The 20,835-nt window shown below is 37.1% G+C and overlaps 1 protein-coding gene across 3 annotated transcripts in view; it reads right to left on the reverse strand.

The window, feature by feature from the left end:
- Positions 1–1,827: 1,827 nt before the first annotated feature.
- ZNF608 (zinc finger protein 608) overlaps positions 1,828–20,835 on the reverse strand; it is a 103,099-nt gene continuing 84,091 nt past the window's right edge. Inside the window, exons 4-10 of one of the 3 annotated variants that reach the window (XM_040344502.1) lie at positions 14,473–14,560; positions 10,708–13,156; positions 9,140–9,545; positions 7,484–7,659; positions 6,015–6,168; positions 4,913–4,994; positions 1,828–2,832 (exon numbers count right to left, since the gene is read on the reverse strand). In XM_040344502.1, the coding sequence (XP_040200436.1) occupies positions 2,826–2,832; positions 4,913–4,994; positions 6,015–6,168; positions 7,484–7,659; positions 9,140–9,545; positions 10,708–13,156; positions 14,473–14,560 (3,362 nt within the window). In that variant the 3' untranslated portion in view covers positions 1,828–2,825. Of the gene's footprint in view, positions 2,833–4,908; positions 4,995–6,014; positions 6,169–7,483; positions 7,660–9,139; positions 9,546–10,707; positions 13,157–14,472; positions 14,561–20,835 lie in introns of those variants that run through there. The other 2 variants (XM_040344519.1, XM_040344510.1) reach the window with 2 other exon arrangements.

Here is a 20,835-nt window from a genome sequence, read left to right on the forward strand (position 1 = left end):
ATTGTCCAGTAAGCGTTAAATGCTTTTTTTCAACCCCCTAACTGACACTTTTCTTGAACAACTTGGCCTCTTTAAGGGACTGGCTACCGCTCATTGGCAGGGATCGAAAACTGCTCAGCCTTACAGCACAGAAACATGAGCCACCAAGCAATGCATATGCGCAGTGTGTGGGTATTAAGGCACATCTCTATGTGTTACACTAGTGGCAACAGTTTAATTTGTAGATGGGGTCTGGTCTCCTCTTAAAACAAAGTTCCACCCATAGTTTCATCTTTATCAATTCCTTTCTGCTCGCAAAACATTTGACCAAATGTTTTCCCTAAGGCCTTGTACACACGACCGAACATGTCCGTCGGACCAGTTTCCGTGGACAGGTCCGACCGTGTGTAGGGCCTACCGGACAGTTTTCCGGCCTAGCAGACAGGTTTCCAGCGGACAAAAGTTTCTTAGCATGCTAAGAAACTTGTTCACTGGAAGCCTGTCCGTCTGTCCGTACTGACCATCGGACATGTCCGCTGGCCCGAAATCCCACGCATGCGTCAAAGTGAACCGTTTTCATAGGACATGTCTGGTCGTGTGTACGAGGCCTAACTGTATCTGTCTTGTTGCTTGGTCATCCTCTCTAATCTGCCATTTCCGGGCGGCGGCGATGTATGTCATATCCTGCGGCACCTGTGCTCCTAAGAGATGTGTGTCATCATTTTTAGGAGTCAGTGGGCATCACCTGCAGTATTTGTTGCCATAACAACGTGCGGGCCCTTCCTCCATCACCGCCCATTGTGATGGAAACCAGACACACTACCTGCACTACACCCTGTTTAGATGGGGAATGCGAAAAATCAGGAGGTGCAAGATGGGTAGCCAGCAGCACCTTATACCGGAAGAGAGTCCTAGTGGGCTTCATATGCCCACAATCAAGATGGAAGCACTCAGAAAGACGAAAACTAAGGTAAGTAAATTCTAAAAAGGATGTACTCAAACTGGGATTGCATTATAGAGATGATTTACTGTATATTATTTATAGAAGCAGCGGGGATGTAAAACAAACAAATATGTGGGCGGAACTCCAATTTCAGTGTCTGTTCTGTAAGGTAAATCAATGTCATTCACTTAACCTTTCCATATAGCGGAGGTTCTTCAGGCCTCATATTATATTTGCTGTCCTTTGCTAGACTCTTTCTAGGACATCCTTTTTGTTGGAATTCTTACCATGGAAATTTGTTTCCGACATTTGTGGCATTCCAGAGCTTTTACTGGACATAATACGCAAAGCAGTACAGTAACCCCTTTCCCTTTATTATCCAAAAGCAACCTGTCTTGATAGGAACCTGGATGTTTCCAAATCTGACCTCTACATTTTAAAATGCATTATTAAGCATACTTTTGTTGGATGAGTTTCTCAGAAAGTACTGAAGTAAACCCTTACATAAAACTAGTATTTGCTTCCATTAAGTCTGTTAAATAATCAATTGAAAGCATCTGCTAAATCTGTTTGATAAATGCAAAAAAATAAAATACTCACAATCACTCTGCTGGGGTTATCTCAAGGGATCTAACCAAACCTGCCTAGCTCACTTCTCTAAACTATAACCCCCTCCCCATATTTGTTGTGGAGATAAGAAGGGAGTTCTTTTGTTATATTTGAAGTGTCTTTAAAGGAATAAGACAAGGGGATATTGCATGTATTGCAGAATGTGCTGCCTTTTTTTTTTTGCCCAGAAATACACTAATAATTTCAGAAGGTGGTCAGCTAAAACAGCACCTGTGATTTTCTCATGAAAGTTTTCTAAATGAAATGAAATAACAAAACTACAATGGACAAAGCAGTACAAAAACAACTTCTTTAATTCTGATTGCCAAATTATTTAAGGCAGGTATAAAAAGAAAGCGTTCAATATACATTTTACATAAAATAAACTAGATTACAGCATAAAACAAGTAACCAGGCAATGGCATTATATTCTCTCTTCTAAAACGGGATAATTGTAAACATTAAAAAAAGACTGCAGGACTATTCAAGTAATAGAACAATCACAGATGTCTTGTGGTATGCAGGTCTTCAGGTTATTTGTCATTCAAGATTAAAAGAGACATTTTATTATTCACAGATGTTCATTATTTACTCAGATTTATACAGTATGTACAGCAGATTTACTTATACCATGGTACTGGAAACCCCATGCCTTCCATATGTACATTTTCACAATACACAATTACAATAAAACAATTATTACAATAACATTTTACACCGATGCATCTTAACGGGAGCCACCAAAGAGACATCTACATTGTACCAAAGTGTCCTCATTTTACAGCCTGCCTTACAGCCTATGGCCAATATGATTAGTTTCTGAAAATTTCAGGCACGTGAATACATAACAATATTTACATTATAAGGAAAAAAATAATCAACAGCCATTTGTAGTAAACACTAGTCAACATGACAGTTACATTTTTTTTTTCTTTTTAAATCGGGTAGTGTGCAGATTAGCAGCAGACTCTATGAGTGTTTGAGCCTGGTTATAGATACAAAAATGTAAAGAATATATATTTATTTATATATATTTGTGTGCATGTTAATATACAAACATAATGCTGTATGTATTGTACTTGCACACAGACATTTATTACAGGAACATATTATTCCGCTATTAAAAGAAAATAAAAATAAACAAGAATCTGGAATTTACAAAAAAAAAAAAATGACATGACGTGTTTTGCCTCTCATTTAGGCATTCTAGGTAAACACCATGGAACTGATGTCTGTAATTAATCACTCTCCCATGTGATCCAGTCACATGATTTAATGTACATTTTCTATGTATTCATTCCCTGAAAAAGAAAGAAAATAATTATCATTACTATTATTCGTTTTATAATTAGGGGAAAAATTAGTTACATACAAGTACACATATGCTGCTCTTTAAACTGCACTGTACAATGCACACATCCTAATCATGAGGACATTTTCATTTTATTATCACAGAAATGTTATTGCTGGTATACATTCATTTATTTATTTAATACTGAGTGGATAATCAAAGAGAAATATGGGAAATTCATTTCTAACAGTCTCATGGGTGCCCTTTGAATTGTTATCAAACAAGCTTGATTTCATGGTTGGAAAACTTCCCATTATACATACAATGAAATTTATCCTGCTGGGTCTTGTAAACCCAAGTTGCATAATTCTAAGGTGTACAGGGTTGACCAGCAAAAGGGAGTTTGAAAAATGCTCAACGATGACTTACATAAATCTGCCATTTAATTCTTATACTTTGTTTTTCAGATTCCACGTACAACTATTATTGTGGGTGTTCTTTAGGTTATCTAAATAATCGGCTCTTTATTCATTTGTTTATTGTTTTATGTGCTGACAATAATTCTTACAGAAGCAAGCACACAAATGTAACTGTTCTGCAGATTAAAGAGTAATTGTCACTTTCATATTAATCTTGGACTAAGCAGCACAAAAATGTTCAATGAAACTTGTGCTTTCGGCGATTAAAGCCAAGCATAGGGTGCTTATAGACCTGAGATGGCTGCTGCCCAATTCATCTTTTTTTTATTAGATTAGGTGACAATCTCCTGCCTGTGGGTGGCCCCTTAGGCTGCTGACTGGCCACTATCATTTGGGATCTAGTGATTAGACATGTTTACTATTGTATTACCTTCTTTTAGTAAAAATGGTGGGCTCATTGGAGCACTATTTCTAAACTGTGCTATGCTTACAGCTTGTGCATGGCACAATGTCTGTGATCACAGTGACATAAGCACAGATCAGACAAAACAATCAGAGCCAATCAGAGTGCCTCTGTATCTCAACCGATCAAATATATCACAAGTGTAAATACTGTGTGTGTTTACAAATATTCACCCCATTCACAATGGAGAAAGGGAAGGATTAAGGATTATAAGAAGGAATTAATTGGCAGCAGACTTTAGGTGTGTGAGGGGGGGGGGGGAATGAGAGATTAAAATGTCACTGACCACCAAACAGTTTTTTTAAATGTGGTTATTAATTACCACAAAAGTAAAGCATTACCTGTCTCAAACATGATGTGCAGTTCATTTGGGTAATCTACCTGCTAGTAATCAAGTGGTTACAATAACTACCCCAATTGCCACAGTTTCCCCCAATTAGCTGGCAAAAGGCCGTACTTACAGCTCTGTCTCTTGCTTAAAATATTAAAATTACTGGTAAGGTTACAAGTTAATACAGAATTCTTAAATATTCTGATGTGGACTTGCCAAAGGGTGGTGGGATCATGCTTAAGTTTGGAGTGATAACATAAGAAATTCTTAAAATGTATTGGCACCTTTGCTAGTGCTGTTACACTTAGATTTTACTTTCTCCTATAACCAACCCCAAACAAGTCATATACTCACCTGTCCTCGATCCAGTAAGCTATTGCCATGAAACTGTGAAACCACCTGTCAAAATCTGCCTGTCTGTGGATGCACAGTAACCTTTTATTTATTCCTAGGGAGACTCTGTGCTCCAGCATAGTGCAAACTATTAATCGGTTGAATAGAGGGTTTAACTAGTTTATAAAGCTTTATTCAAGTGGTCATGATTTTTTTAAACTTATAACAATAATTCTTTAATGCCTATGACTGATTAATACGAACGTTTCAACAAAATTATCTCAAATAATATGACGTAAATATCTTTCTACAATCAATTTTGCTATTATTTTATTTATATTATTTATTTATATTTATTTATATTACACGTACTGTATATACATAATGGAAAACATGCCATTGTACCTTTTTGTTTTTGTTTTTTTTGCTTGTGTTATAAAGTATTAGGGCTCCATGATGATTAAAATTTGCAATACTGAAAAGTTCCACTCAAATATATAGATATTAATAGTTTCAATGCCATTGACTAAGATACTCTATTTACCTTCTTTGTGTAGGAAACATACCGGATGCAGATGCCTGAGCAGCCACCTGTTGAGTGGCAACAAGGGTAGCAGAGGTCAACCCTAGAGGAAAAGCCCCGTGTGAGTACATTCACTTGAATGCAGTGCACATGCATCACAAACTCTCTTCCCCTAACTTTTCACAAATAAAACAGTCACACCATTACAAATATAAGACAATGAATTTCAATTTGGCTGGTGGACTGAGATAATTCACACAATCACTATGCTTTCTACTAGACAATCTTCACTCTCATACTACTTCCATAACATTATTATATTTTTTCTTAACCCATAGAGTGGACTTATTCAGTATATTAATACATATATGTATTTTATCTTTCACACCCTGAAATACATAATGAAACCTATCAGTATGCATACAGATCAGAACATATTACTCTGAAGTTTAACCAGTGTATTTAAATATACACAAAGAACAGAAAATGCATGCAATCTATCTATTCTTTTTAAATTGTATAAAGATGGTAAGGCTAGATAAGACTTTACACCCAATTGCCCTGAACAAAAGTCATCTAGATACAATGAAGTGCAAATTAGCAGTATTTTATGCTAGTTTGTGACCTTGCTACATTGTCTATTATGCCATAATGTTCATTAAAGAACATACAAACTCATTCTGCACTGTTCAAAGTCTACAGTGCATACTTGCTAATTTGCTTTCATGGGTAGTATGTATACAGCATTGGTAGGATTCTTTGTGAACAAAGGAAGGCATAGCTAAATTGCATCCTAAAACAATAAATACCACACGCTCTTGATAATGTGATACAGATGCTGCTGGATGTCCCAAAGTCATTAAACTGGCAATTTACTTGGCTTGTGCACTGCTGCTGACATGCATACAAATTATTAGACTTCGTACATACTATGCTTTTCTTTTTGACTAAAAACAGTCTTTTGGAATGCAACAAAGATCACAATAGTACTAGATACCTATCAAACACTGTGCTAAACTTGAAATCATACCAAAAACAGAAGCATCATAAAGGTAACAATCCATGAAATAGAATTAATTCAAAGATTTAAGGATCAAAGATTTAAGATAAAACAGGTACTAACCTTGAAATGGGTCATACTGTCCAGGTATGAGAGGATATCCCATCCCAACATGTGTGTGATGATGCGTATGAAGATGTCGTTGGCTAAAAGGTGAATGTCGCTCTCTCTCCCTTTCTGTTTCTCGTTCACGCTCAGTTGAAGCTTTTTCTGCCAGCTGTGTAGCAGACACAATGGATTATATAGTGTACATTTTCCAATATACCTCCTGCATAGAGTCTTAAGCTTTAGAATACTAACTAAACACAACACAGATGCTAGCACAAGACTAAAAAAATAATTAGGCACAGTAGTTATCTATATTCAGACAGCATGTTCACTCCTATTCCTGATCAGAAACTCAAAATGGTACAGGGTATGTGGTGTTTAGAAAGTATGTTGTGGCTCACAGACAATCAGAGTATCATATATTTTCAAAATAAATAAATAAATAAATAAATCCCAAAAACATGATGTCCAAATGAAATGACATGTAATGCAATAGCAAAATTCAAATGTTTATATTAAAGTGTGAATTTTATTACAGATTTATTTATTAAAGTTTAACAGGTAATAATTTTAACGTGAACTTGTTCTTTTAAAGGCTATAGATTCACTTGGCCACATAAGCAGGTTGTATTTAACTTTGCTCTTCCACACCAATATTTAACCGTTTATCAACCTCCTTGCATATGAGTATGACAACAGAGTGCCTCTCCTGTGCTGGATCATATACCTAGTAGATGATCCAGCACCTCTGGGTAAGGGGGAGCGCACACCATGGCTGTGCTGTGATTAGACACAGCACAAGCTGATCAGCACCCAATGGTTGTCCGCTGGCACCCACTAATGTAAACAAGGAAGAGCTCTGTTTGGTCAGCCAGGATGTGGTGAATTTTGTTATTTATATATATATATATATATATATATATATATATATATATATATATATATATATATATATATATATATATATATATATATATATATATATATATTTTTTTTTTTTTCCTGCAAAGCAGGCAATAAAATCCAGCACATCCCTTAGTAAAAACAAAAAATGGCCTTGGTTGGGGGGTAAATCTTCTGGAGAGCTAGTGGACATTAGCAGCTTTTATTTAACTTTGCCCTTCTATACCTATATTTAATCATCAAGAGTAAAAAAAAAAATGGGAATGACAGGTATGTGGGAGCATGTAACAGTATCCTACAGCCCATGTGAAAACGCTGGTGCTTGGCAAATGGTCCTTTAGCAGCTCTCTGTTAAATGATGACAGAGAGAGATTCCTAACCCCTGTGTGAGTTCTAGATTAACTATACAGAGATAATATTCTTCTAATTTCTGGCCCCAAATGAAGTGGCAAAATACTGTAGCATTGTAATAATAATGAACACGTGGAATAGGTTCAAAGGAAAATTGTTTTAAACATAAAATTTAAAACAAATAGAAAAAACAGATGGGTTTAAAAAAACACAGATGATATGACACTTACAGCTGGAGACTTGGTGCGGTACTGATTGGCATGCTGCTGCAGCAAGTCCAATGCTTTTGATTCAGATGATGGTTTTGAGCCCATATTAGGACTGGTGCTGGCTTTCTCAGGTTCTTCTCTTCCTGACACTTTTCCATAAACGGAGTAGTGAGGAAAGCCTGGGGAAAGATAAGCCCCTGTGACAAATAGAAACAAATATTTTTACTGTGGTTAAGGTTTCATTTTCTTTTAAATATTAGAGCATTACTTTTTACCAGAAATGACAATGCTTTTTCTAACACCTTGAAGGAGTACATACAGCTGCATAACTATATTCAGTATATTTATCTATATACAGTAGATATATCTATATATAGGTTTGGGCATGCTATTTAGGAAAGAGATGAGCTAGTGATACCACCGGACTATGCTTTGTGTGATCCCTTACATTGCCCAATTCCATTGTCTGTTGCGACTAGACAAGGACTTGGCTTTTCAGGGCTTAAAACAACAACAAGTGATTACAACCATGCTAAAGACTTGTTCTCTTACACAATGATTTTTCAACTTGTTGGGAAGTCTCTGCTTAACTTGCTCTAATCTTTTCCATTTTAATTAAGAAAAGGAAAAGAAGGCGTAAATCAGGTGTTTATCTCCTCTGTTCATCAGCAAGGATTCAAAATGCATTACAACAAGTCCAAGATGGGGACAAATATATATATATATATATATATATATATATATATATATATATATATATATATATATATATATATGTGAGATATCAGCCTGTCTGGTATTCCAAGAGTAAACCTGACCAAAGACATTAGATGTCAGTGAGATTGTGCAACAAAATCTCTAGTATATTTAAAGTGGAGCTAAACCCTGCTATATTCACTTCCTCTGTCCTCTCTAGTGATGCAACTGGCATTTGTTCCCTGGCTTGTCCCAGGTTTGGGCTTTCTGATCATCTTCTTTGGCTGCCCTAGGATAATATTACTCTGGACTTAATTTGCCATGGCACTAAGGAATGCCAAGAATGCACATTGGGTTTCACGTTTAAATCTCATTGTATATTCTAAAACAATTAGCAAAGAAGAAAATAATATGCCTTTATTGCGGTAGACAAGTATGGGATAGATTTATAGGCAAATAAGCTTTTATCTTGAATGGGAAGCTGCACTTTGCAATAAAATGTGCCCCAGAGTTTAGTGAATTAGATGAAGCACGGTTGACCATCCACTCATGTGCAAGCAAAATTTATTTTATTTTGTTTGCTTGCATATAATTGGGCATTTTTAGGCTCTAGGGTAAATTGCCGCGCAAATTACAACATCCCTTACAAGGTAAACAGACTATTTGCCATTAGTAAATCAACCTCTGTGTCTATTCTGAAATAAAATCTTTCCTTTCAGGGCTAAGTTCAACAGTAAGCAATGCGCTAACATGAGCACTGTAGCTAAAATCTATACTGAGAAACAACTTTCTATGGCTGACCAAAAAACATTTAGTTGACTAAATTAACACACAATTGCAATAAAGTAACTGCTCTGTTTTGAAGACTTTAAAAGGTGAGCATTTGGATATAAAAAAAAACTTGAAAAACAAATATTCCTTTTCCCTACAGATGTTTGAAAAAGATATAAAAACTGTATGGTTTGAATGTATGTTATTTACCTGGATAACTGTGCATCAAAACTGGAGACACTGCTCGATATGCTGGGTGATTGGGATCATACATCTGCGTATATGGATAGGCATGCAAATACTGAATATATGATTGATGTTGGCTCATAGGTGAGGAAACAGCAACTCTTGCATTTCTTGAATCTTTCCAGTTTACAGGAGTCTTCCTGTCCTCATTCCTACTCTTGTTTTCTTCTGCTAACTGGGATTCTGGACGCTTGACCTCTTTGGTCTCTTCTTTTGTGACTGGTAATGTCACTGGTAACAGACTCTCTTTGGAAGGAGTTTTCTGCAAATGTTCTTCCTTTATCTTTTTGTCTCTCTCTACTTCCTCAGATTTTTGCTGTTCTATGTACTTCGACTGGTAAATATAGTGGTGCCACCTTGAGTCAGCATCCTTAATAGAGGAACATTTCATTCAGTTAAACCAGATATTAATTGTCAGAAGCCTTAATGTGCAAATACATGTAATCTACAGCTGATAAAAATCTACATTTAAGTTTTCATTAACATTGGGATTACTTGTAAGAAAAACAAAACTGAAAAAAAAAATACTGCTTGATTGTTATGGACTCTCTTTACTCGTTGGTAAACCCTAGTCATTAAATCTGAACAACGCAGATATATCTGTAGTGTTTACTGTCTATCGCCAAAGTGTCATTCCTCTCTGGTGCTTTGTTTCTCTGTTATCAGCATGTGGAGAGCTTAAAGGAGTTGTAAAGGAAAATGTTTTTTCACCTTAATACAATCTATGCATTAAGGTGAAAAAACTTCAGTGTATACCGCCACCCCCCCCCCCGAGCCCCCGTTTTACTTACCTGACACGTCCAAAAGCCCACACGCGGTCCGGAGATCCTCTTTGCCGCTCAGCCTGGCCGCTGATTGGCTAGAGCGGATGGATTGAGAGCAGCGCAGCCATTGGTCAATCACATCCAGTGACACGGCGCGCAGAGGGGCGGGCCCGAGTGATACAGTGAGCGGCTAAGGCCGCTCGCTGTATCACAGGAGCGCGCCCGCAAGTATATGTGATACCCAATGATAGAAAGAAGGGACCCTAGACCAGTTTCTGGCATCTAAGGTGTTCCATATTAAACTGGGATGTTCAATTTGTTAGAGAATGTCTCTGTAAGTGGATTTTAATCTTTTTTCCTTTTAGTACCATTGGTTGAGAGTCACAGCAGATCCTAGTATCATAGCGCAAATATCCTATCTGTTGTTTTTAGGAAGACATCTGCCTGTAATTGCTTACCTTAAGTCTACTAAGATTAGTAACATGTTCCTCATGTGTCAGATATACTTTATGCCTTTGTATGATTTTAGAATAAATGTGAGCTTTGCAAAATAGAAAAAGTACAAATAAACTAATATGGAATCTTACAAAAGTAAAACTGTAATAGCCGATAAAGAATAATGCAAATGAACCAAAATTGAAACAATCCAATTGTTTCAAAGACCAGCTGTAACTGTAATTCAAGTCTGAAGAACCAATAGAGCAATATTTCATAGTGCAAACCTTAACAAACCAGGCAAATCTCTCATTAATTAATTATAGGTCTTACCTGTTTAAATCGTGCAGTGGGGTCTACTCCTGTTTGCTTCATTGAATCCATTACAGATTTCATTTCAACTGCCTCTTTTATAAGTTGGTGGTTTTCCATTTGCTTTGCCTTGAAGCTATCACACGAAAGTTGTTGATGATTAGGCAACATTTGGGGTTTTACTTGATCTTCTGTTTTACTGACAACACCTATTTTAGAGTTCACTTTACTTGGTTCAGGAGTAGAAGGTGCTTTTGAAATGGTAGCAGATGGCATAGTTTTCATTTTGCTATCATCTTTTCCTGGCTCCTTAGAAGAACTGTCAGTTTTTCTTTCACACTCCCTTCCAGTTTGTGCTATTTTTTGTTCTGCCATTCTCTGGTCTTCATAATATTTTTCATACTGTTGCCTATATGCAGGGTTTGATGCAATTAAAGACTTTTGGTCCATATATAGTCCATAGGCATACTGTCCATAGTAAAGTGACTGGGCTAGTGCAGGGTGCCTCTGTGTTATAACAGATTGATGCTGAGGTGGCACATTATTAGAAATTATGTCATTCTTTTTACTCTCCATATTGTCCAAGTTCTCTTTCTTTTCAACTTCTTCATCTGCTTCCTTTTTGCTTTTACCACCCTGAGGGGAATTTATATTTCCAGTTACAGTAGTGTTGACTTGTCCAGAATGCACATAGGTTGGGGAATAATAAGGGTCATAACCATGATAATATGGAGAATGAGATTCTTTCATTTGAGATGATTGAGAAATAGGTGTAGAATGACCCTTAACAACATTGTCTTTATTACATATAATTTCCGAGGGAGAGCTAGTCTTTGACCTCATGCCCTCTGATCTGCTATCAGAACCACCATCATCAGCAGCATCTGAAATATCGGAGTATGCTGGACTATTTGTCTTAGCAGCAGAACTATCACCACCATTTTGTGTCATGACATGCAATGGAGCCATGGGAGACTGTCCATTTATCACAGTGCTGCATTCAACCCTAGAGGCACTTCCTATAGATGGGCTTGGCGCATTGTCTGTAAATGTATAGACCTTATCGGCTTCAGCTTTGATACTAGCCATTCGGCTTTCTTGTGTTTCTGGCAGTCCATTAGTAAGACATTCACTCTTGTTAAGATTATCTTTTACAAAATTACCAGATAAATCCACTCCAGATTCTTTTAAATCCTCTACTTTACACATTTTAGAGTCTGCTGTAGGGCTTTCAGCATCTTTACTTTCCTTCTCCTTTAGTTTCCTTTTTTCCTTTTTCTTTTTGTCCTTGAGTGATGCGAGAGAAGGATTTACAGTGCTTGGCTCACCCATAATTGTAGGCTTTGGTTGAATAGGTTTTAATGGGGGGCTCTTTGGTGTTGCCTGGCCAACAGGAGTTGTTAAAGAGGGTAATCCTGTTATTGTTCCTGTAGTAGTGTTTGTAAAGGCTGGACTAGGTATAGCTATTAATTGAGGAGGTGTCGGAGCTGGAGCCGGAGCGATTGGCCGAGCCATTTTCAGTTTTGAAAGGTTTTTATCAACCTTACAGTTGTTGGATTTTTTACCTTTTTCATTTTTCTTATCAATTAGTCCTTCTGCTTCCAGTTTTGGCATTTCTACTGTAAGATTGCCATCTAAGACTGCACAATTGTCCAGTGAAACTGACATGTTTGATATTATGGGAAGGTTATTAAGTTCCACATTAAGAACTTTCTTTTTTCCAGAATTCTTGCCTGCTTTGGAAGTCATTTGGTTTGGACAGTTGTTTGCTAAATCTCGTTTGCCCTTTGGTGTGCCAGGTGCACTTTGTGAACCAGGCGACATGGGTGTTTTTATTTGATCCAAACTTGTGCTTGACTCATTGCATTCAAGTGCCACATTGCTCAGTGCTTCCTCACAGTCTGAAACTTTGTCCTCGCTATCCTGCTCAAACTCCAGTTTGTTTTCAGCATCCAAATGTGCATGTGCCTGGTGATATCTCAGCCCATTTATGTGCTTGTACTTTTTGTTGCAGTTTGGATGTGGACAGTCTATTAAAACGGGAGATGAGCAGCCTTGATCCGAAAAAGAAGAGTCATTTTTGCCTTGTGGAGTTGTTGGCATGCTACGAGAATTTGTTCTAACCCTTTTTCCTGATTTATTGTCCTCTGAACCGGAATTAAGATCTAGTTCCATTGAAGGCTTGTTTTTCCTTTTGCCAACAGGAGAAGGGCTTGCTTTAACATCCTCCATTGAACAGTTTGGAGGGGTACGACGACCACTAGTATTAATGCTTCCACGTCTCCCTTTACCATTAGCTCCTCCTCTATTTTTATTGTGGAGCCCTCTTAATTCTGTAAAATTTGCATCACCACCAGGAGCTGCTGCTGCTGCTGCTGCTGCTGGTGGGCCTGGTGCTGCCGACCTTGCCCTTTTTCCTCTTCCACGGCCCCCGCGCATTTCAAGGTCACTTGTAGGTGAATCACAAAACCTGTATATAAAAAAGAAAAGTTTAAATAATGTATGGTCCCTAAGAGAGATGCACTTTTCACTATGTTACAGCCTTCTAGCATCTAAAAAAATCAAGTTGACTTTAATGCCAGCCCTTGTAACCATTTACACATTTTATTTTTTAACTTTGTCTACTTTGAATATTACCCTGGGTATCAGGAAGTACCTTCATCCATGTAATTGTGCTTGTGTTTAGGGACTGTCATTTAAGCCCCCCATGCTGGTACATGGTGATTTGAAAAGAGCTGTCAGACCTCCGCAAACTCCAAGTCATATTATGGAATTCAGTTGGTGTATAGGGAAATATAGCCAGCTATGGGGATACAAATTAAACTGAACCTGTTGTTTTGCCCTGTATAATACTTTCATCCCAGTTGCTAGCCAGTTGTTGAGGGCAACATCCAGTGGTACAATGACTATGTTTGATGGTCAATCCAGAAGCACATTCCAGATGTTTTGTGAAGGAAATTAACATCTGTGTAAATATGGCCCTATATGTGTATGGTCACCATCTGTTGCAGAACAGGTTGCCAAGTTTTAGCCGACCCGTCTTTATGTAAAGACTTGAGTTTCATTTAGTGAGTTTCCTTTAATCATTACAGTATGTCAAATATAATTTATTTTAATTAATCTAAGAAGACCTGTTCCATGAACTGATTTCTGCTATGTCTCTTTTGTGTTATAATTTTCATATTAGACTAGTGTGGAGGAGTCGTAGTATAGAAAAAGTATACTTATGACATAAGGGGGACATATTGCCTAAACAGTAATGCCGCGTACACACGATCGGTCAATCCGATGAGAACGTTCTGATGGACCATTTTCATCAGACCAAACCGATCGTGTGTGGGCCCCATCGGTTATTTATCCATCGGTTAAAAAAATTGAAACTTGTTTTAACTTGGTTAAAAATACACGCATGCTCAGAATCAAGTCGACGCATGCTTGGAAGCATTGAACTTTGTTTTTTTCAGCAAGTCGTTGTGTTTTACGTCACCGCGTTCTGACACAATCGTTTTTTTAACTGATGGTGTGTAGGCACGACGAACCATCAGTCAGCTTCATTGGTTAACTGATGGAAAAATCTATCAGACCGTTCTTATCGGATTGACCGATCATGTGTACAGGGCATTAGGGTTCAAAAATGTATCAAATATGGGGAAAGTAAAGTAAGAGTCATATGCTCTGATCCTGTATATAAAATGTACAGAGGCGTGACTCAAAGCTGTATGTATCTCATCCACAGGGTACAGTTAGGCAAAGTTGGCTCCGTTTGGATTTAAGTCAGTATCTTACCTTGGAGGTGCCCAGTCATGCTTCGTGCAATCCAGTAAAGTACCAACGTATGTCTTATTCCGCCATGTGACATTAACAACCAACACACCTGCAAGTTAAAAGAACACTTGTGAGTTTGTATATTTTGGCAGTTTATGAACCCATTGAATCAATCCATTATATACAATTTTACTGATTTCGTTTTCTTCCTTTTTTTGGTTTTATTGGCCTCTGAAATTAACAGGAAATAGTTTATGCGTATGCACAATTAAGATTGAAACAAAGAATTGACAGCAGGTAATAGCTGTTTCTATGTCCCGCAGTAAAACATTACTTTTTACAGTTAATATTATTATACAAAAATTACTTATTTTCTTTCTCTTTTTGACTCTTTTTTAAAAAAACATATCAGCATAAACAGGATGAAATGTGCAGTAATATGTAAAACATTTAAAAAATAAACAATTTTGCCAAATGAGAGTTAATCCCACACAAAGTAAACTGATTTTATGCCTATACTAAATCATGAGAATACAATTTAGTGACTTGCATAAAAAAATTAACACAATATGCATTAAAAAAGTGTAAGATTAACATGTATTTTTTGTAATTTAGTATATATTATTATCATTTTTATTATTATTCAGGATTTAATATAGTGCTGGCAGCTTGAGCTTAAAAAAGGTATAAAGCTATTCTCTATTGCGTACAAAATTATCATACCTATATACAAATTTTACAATAGTATGTGCAGCCATTTGTTTTAGATTATTATTCAATTTAACTGAATTTAAATGTCCACCCATAAACATTTTACCTGTGTGTTTAGAAAAAAATGTGATTCTTCATAAATCTCTTTTTGTAAAGAAGGAAAATAAAAAGGGCCATAATTCCCCCCCTCCCCTACGTCCTGGGACATTTACTCTTCATACATGTATAAGTACATGTAAGTAAATACAGAGGAATACTTTATGCATTTTGCACTACAAGTACAGTAAACTGGACTATGTTACTAAGTCTGTAATTAAGCATATGTGTGTAATGAAGACTGCTTAAGAGAAAACATAAAAGACACAAAAATCTCACCATTCAATTACTAATAGAAAACATAAAAGCTTGCACAAATACTTAAACTGGATCCTTAGTAAAAAGGCTTTTGTTATTTCCTTTTCCCTGCAGGCTTCAAGATTCTCAAAATAAGTCAATGAAGGATTGGTGGTGAGCTGTTGCTGCAAACAATTCAAAGTGACTAACTATAGATGCAGCTACAAAACAACAAATGGTTCACAGCTTTTACATTAATGGTTTGTAGCAGCTAAACTGTTTATCTTTGAGAAGTCAACCAATATGGTAAACCTAATTTTCATGTTGGTATTAAAATGCTAAAATATCTAAACCCCACTACAGAACACAAAGATACCTGGAATATAAAAAACAAATGAAATATACAGTATACAAGCATTAAAAATATGTCTTATGTTGCTCACAATGCCTTTGAGGGGAAAAAAAACTCTTACATTCAGATGTTAACTGAATTTAGTCATGCGAGCTCTGCTATTACTCTCATTAGGCATCCCAGCAAGACAAGGTTTTATTAATATTCCCAGACTACCTTGGGTATCCACAGGGAATAATCACTCCTGGGCCCCATAGAATTCCAATATGCTATGAAAATCACAACAACAATAACAAAAGTTTCCAAGGCTCATACATGCTTGTTATCACTAGAATACTAAACAATGTACTGTCTTGATTATTGTGTTCTTTATACTGATTACAGGGGAAATGGAAAAGGTTTAGGTACTCTACAGTATATCACTAACAATAATTTACATCAATCTTATTCTCTGATTTTCTTTCCTGCATATTCAAATTTTTCAATTTTCATTAATGTCAAAAATTGAAACGATTACTGGGAAAGGGTGAAATCTAAATGAACACAATAACAAACCAAACTGGTAAAAAAGGCTTTTTACAAATATGTATAAAAGTTGCCAAACTCATAGGGCCAGATTCACCAAAGAGATACGACGGCGTATCTCCTGATACGCCGTCTTATCTCTGTTTCTATCTATGCGACTGATTCATAGAATCAGTTACGCATAGATATCCATAAGATCCGACAGGTGTAATTCTTTTACACTGTCGGATCTTAGGATGCAGTACCGCGGCCGCCGCTGGGGGGAGTTTGCGTCGTAAACCAGCGTCGGGTATGCAAATTAGGAGTTACGGCGATTCCCGACGGATTTTCGCGTTCGCTACGTCGCTGCTACTCTAGTTTCCCGTCGCAAAGTTAGTCGTCGTTTGACCTGCCCTAACTTTACTCAGCAATCGTATTGCTGTTTAAAGTATGGCCGTTGTTCCCGCGTCAAAATTTAAAAGTTAACGTCGTTTGCGTAACATGTCCGGGAATACGGAAGTACGCTACGTGCGTCGCCGTTCGAAAAAATGAGGTCACGGCGCACAAAGCACGACGGGAATTGCAAAACTGAGCATGCGCAGTAGGTCCGGCGCGGGAGCACGCCTAATTTAAATGGCACACGCCCATTTGAATTGGCCCGCCTTGCGCCGGAGGCTGCCAGCGTAGTTTTCATCGCAAGTGCTTTGTGAATCAGGCACTTGCGATGAAAACTTGCGGCGGTGTAACGTATCTACGATACGTTACGCCGCCGCAGTTCTATGTGAATCTGGCCCATAGATTGCATTTTGCAGAGAAAGCAATTAGTCTGTAATGTATTTTTCACATCCTTATCCTAATCCTTAAACAAAAGTTGGATGACTGGTCACTATTGCTATTAAATAATATTATATCTTAAATACTTCCTAGATCAGTAACATACACTCGATCAGACTCCTTTGCTGTATATTTAATTCTTGTCTTTTAATTTTTTTTTAACTGAAGAGCAAAACAATATATATATTGTGGCTTACTAGTCCCTGTATTTTTTTCCTGCATTTTTCCTTATTTTAACTTGGTGACCTAGCCAGTAACATACATCCTAAAATAGTGTGACCACCCACTCTTACTGTATATGTATGGAGCAGCACCCTAGAACAGGACTTCAGAACACTTCCCCATCTTTTCCAAAACAATGATATTTTGTAGTCTATTGAGATATCAGGGAACAAAGTAGCTCCCTAATTGTGTTGTGCATATGTTTGTCCTATAAAAAGGAAACAAAAATGATAGCAACAACATTCTCTTTGCAACTATAGCGTAGATAGAGTTGTGAGACAAAAACTACATAAGTGAGAACTGTTTGACAATATAGGGAATTCAGGTGTGAAAACCTGAAAACACATATCTAGGTTACAAAAAACAAATCCACGCAAGGTTGACTGACTGACTGAATATTTTCCATCTTTGTAAAACAAACTCCCTGCTGCTTACTTTAAATTACCTTCAGAGCTTCTCAAGTATTCAACTAAATGCATTCACAATGTCTATTTCCCCATAGAAAAGTGTAAAAATGCTGATGTGACTTTATATATATCCTAACTATGGCATTTTGTTTGTTTGTACTATTTGGAAGATGTTACTACATAAGGGCTTCAGTGTGAGATATGCAGACTATTCTGAACTGAAACAAAAATAAAGCTATCCAATTTTCATGATGGCTACCAGCATAGCTGGTAACTGAAAGTGCTGTAAACATAGGTATTAAAAAAGGGTTTACTACTGTGTTACTGCTGCTCCCAAGGTAATGTGATCCTGCCCCTAGTGTATATAATCCCCAACTTGATAGATGCAACAACAGTTGCCTCAGACTGATGCAGAACTTATGTTTTAGTGCTTATTTTTACTACTCTGATCACGGCTGTGTGTGAAGTGTGACTGATTATTAATGCACAATTGAGCCATATGATAGGTTACAATCACGATTATCTAGCAGTTAGAGATGTGAGTAAGTGCCATTTTAAATCCATATATCTCCAAAGCAGTTTAGATTTTAAGCAAAGAAATATCTCTTGAGAGATTGTTTTTTTTAAACTATATTTCTATAATAAATAGCCCCAAAAAATATAAAAAAAAATATTTTTTCCTCAGTTTAGGCCAATACGTATTCTTCCACATTTTTGGTAAAAAAAATCGTCATAAGCGTTTATTGATCAGTTTGCGCAAAAGTTATAGCGTCTATAAAATAGGGGATAGTTTTATGGCATGTTTATTAATATTTTTTTTTACTAGTAATGGCGTTGATCAGCGTTTTTTATCGTGATTGCGCCATTATGGGAAACACAATGGGCACTTTCGATCAGTGCTATAAAAATGCACTGATTACTGTGAAAATGACACTGGCAGTGAAGGGGTTAACCACTAGGTGGTGTTGTAGGGGTTAAGTGTTTCCTAGGGAGTACTTCTAACTGTAGGGGGGATGGGCTGTGTGTGACAGGACAGTGATCACTGCTTCCAATTACAGGAAGCTGTGTTCACTGTCCTATCACTTGGAAGACTTGGAAGACTGGGGAAATGCTTGTTTACATAAGCATTTCCCCCTTCTTCCTTACCGTGACACGATCGCGGGTATGCCCACGGACATCGAGTCCGCGGGACCCGCTGTCGGAGTCACAGAGCTTTCGGCGGGCGCGCGCTTCCACAATGCTGCTTCTTAAAGGAGACATATATATACGTCCTTTTGCCTGCCCGTGCCTTTCTGCTGATGTATATATCTGCGTGCGGCAGTCGGCATGTGGTTAAAGAAAAAAATAGACTTTACAATCACTTTAATACCTACAGAGTCAGCTGAAAATAATCATTTGTATCTGATATAATATCTATCAGTAGTGTAAAAATGCAAAATGCAATTGTGTTGCGCAAAAGAAAAAAAAACTGCAACCTTGGGTTAAAAGGTTATTCTTTTATAATGACTCTAAAAGTCATTGTAGAATGGAAGTTTAACTAGTTACTATGCCAAGTATAAAGAGCTTTCTGATAACTATGTAAAGTATAACGTAGAACTATGGGCAAAACTTTTTTTTTACATTTTGGATGGAGCAAGGAAGGATTATAACCCCTGTCAGATTTTTTTTCTCCATCTGTGTCCCATTGTGGAGATTTCCCTTCCTGTCCCATAGCCAAACAGGAAATGAGAAGAAATCCCTTCAAATTAAGGAAATTTCTTAGGGACCCCAGGTCACCAGAACCAGTGTCCCCATTGGAAGATTTCCCCTCTATTACTTTACTGGGGACAACCCAAAATTGGGGATTTTCTTTTGCTTCAATGATAATGGTAAACAGGACAAACAGAAAGGGTGAATCTCCTTAATGGGGACACAGACAGCAATAAAAACTGACAGGTGTTTTAATCCCTCTCCACTCTACCCAAAACTAAAAAAAACTGTTTTGCCTTTAGTTAGACTTTAAGAATCAAGGCTGTCTAGATTTGCTAAAGCAAAACAAAACCTAAAAAGTGAAAGATTCAATAGGTCAGGAAACCCCAACTTGTTCAAAGAGTCTACAGGCACTGCACAAGTAGTGACAAAACTACTAAAAACTGTATGTAAGTCTAAACTTTTTTGTTGTTTATGGATACAATTTAGAGAGACGTTAGAACAATCATTCGGTATTTATCTCATTTCCCAACTGGGGAAATTTATACACACTTTTTAGATTTTTTGTCGCATTAGAGAAATTTGCATTCACTTCCTGCCTCATAGATATAGCCAGAAGTAAGAGGAGATTTCTTGAAAGCATAATTCCGTATAAAAATTTAATAAAATCGAAAAAGAAATGTACTTACAAACATGGATTGTTTAAAAGCATGTAAAAAAATGCCGGCCGGCATTATAGGAGCCCTTCCTCCTTCCGCTGAGTGCGGTGACGTCAGTGTATACCTTCCCAGGCGCGTTTCATCATAAGCAGACGTTCTCAATGGGGATGATATTCAATTGTCATTACTATAGGTATCCCCGTTGGGACAAGCTATAGATTTGGGTGGAAATGTATAGCTTGTCCCGATGGGGACACCTATAGTAATGACAACTGAATATCAATGCTCTTTGAAGAAATGTCCTCTTCTGCCTGGCTATATTTATGACACAGGAAGTAAATGCAAATTTCTCTAATGGGACAGAAACTGATTCAGTTCTTAACCATTCCATACTCTAACTAAATCTTAAAATGAAGTTTTGGCTTTGCATACACTTCAAGATTTGTTTCATTATTTTTTAATATTTAAAGGTGCAAATATGGGTTGCTTATCCAAGAAAAAGTTAACAACTTTGCATTAGTTTGATAAATGCTCCCATTTTAAGTTAGCAAAGGTACACCCAGTCTCTTTATGTATGAAAACCGCACTGATAGACATAATACACAGGACACTTTGGGGTTTATTTACTAAAGCTGGAGAGTGCAAAATCAGGCTCACTCCTGCATAAAATCCA

The sequence above is a fragment of the Rana temporaria genome, chromosome 1, assembly GCF_905171775.1.
Source record: "Rana temporaria chromosome 1, aRanTem1.1, whole genome shotgun sequence".
Lineage (NCBI taxonomy): Eukaryota > Metazoa > Chordata > Amphibia > Anura > Ranidae > Rana > Rana temporaria.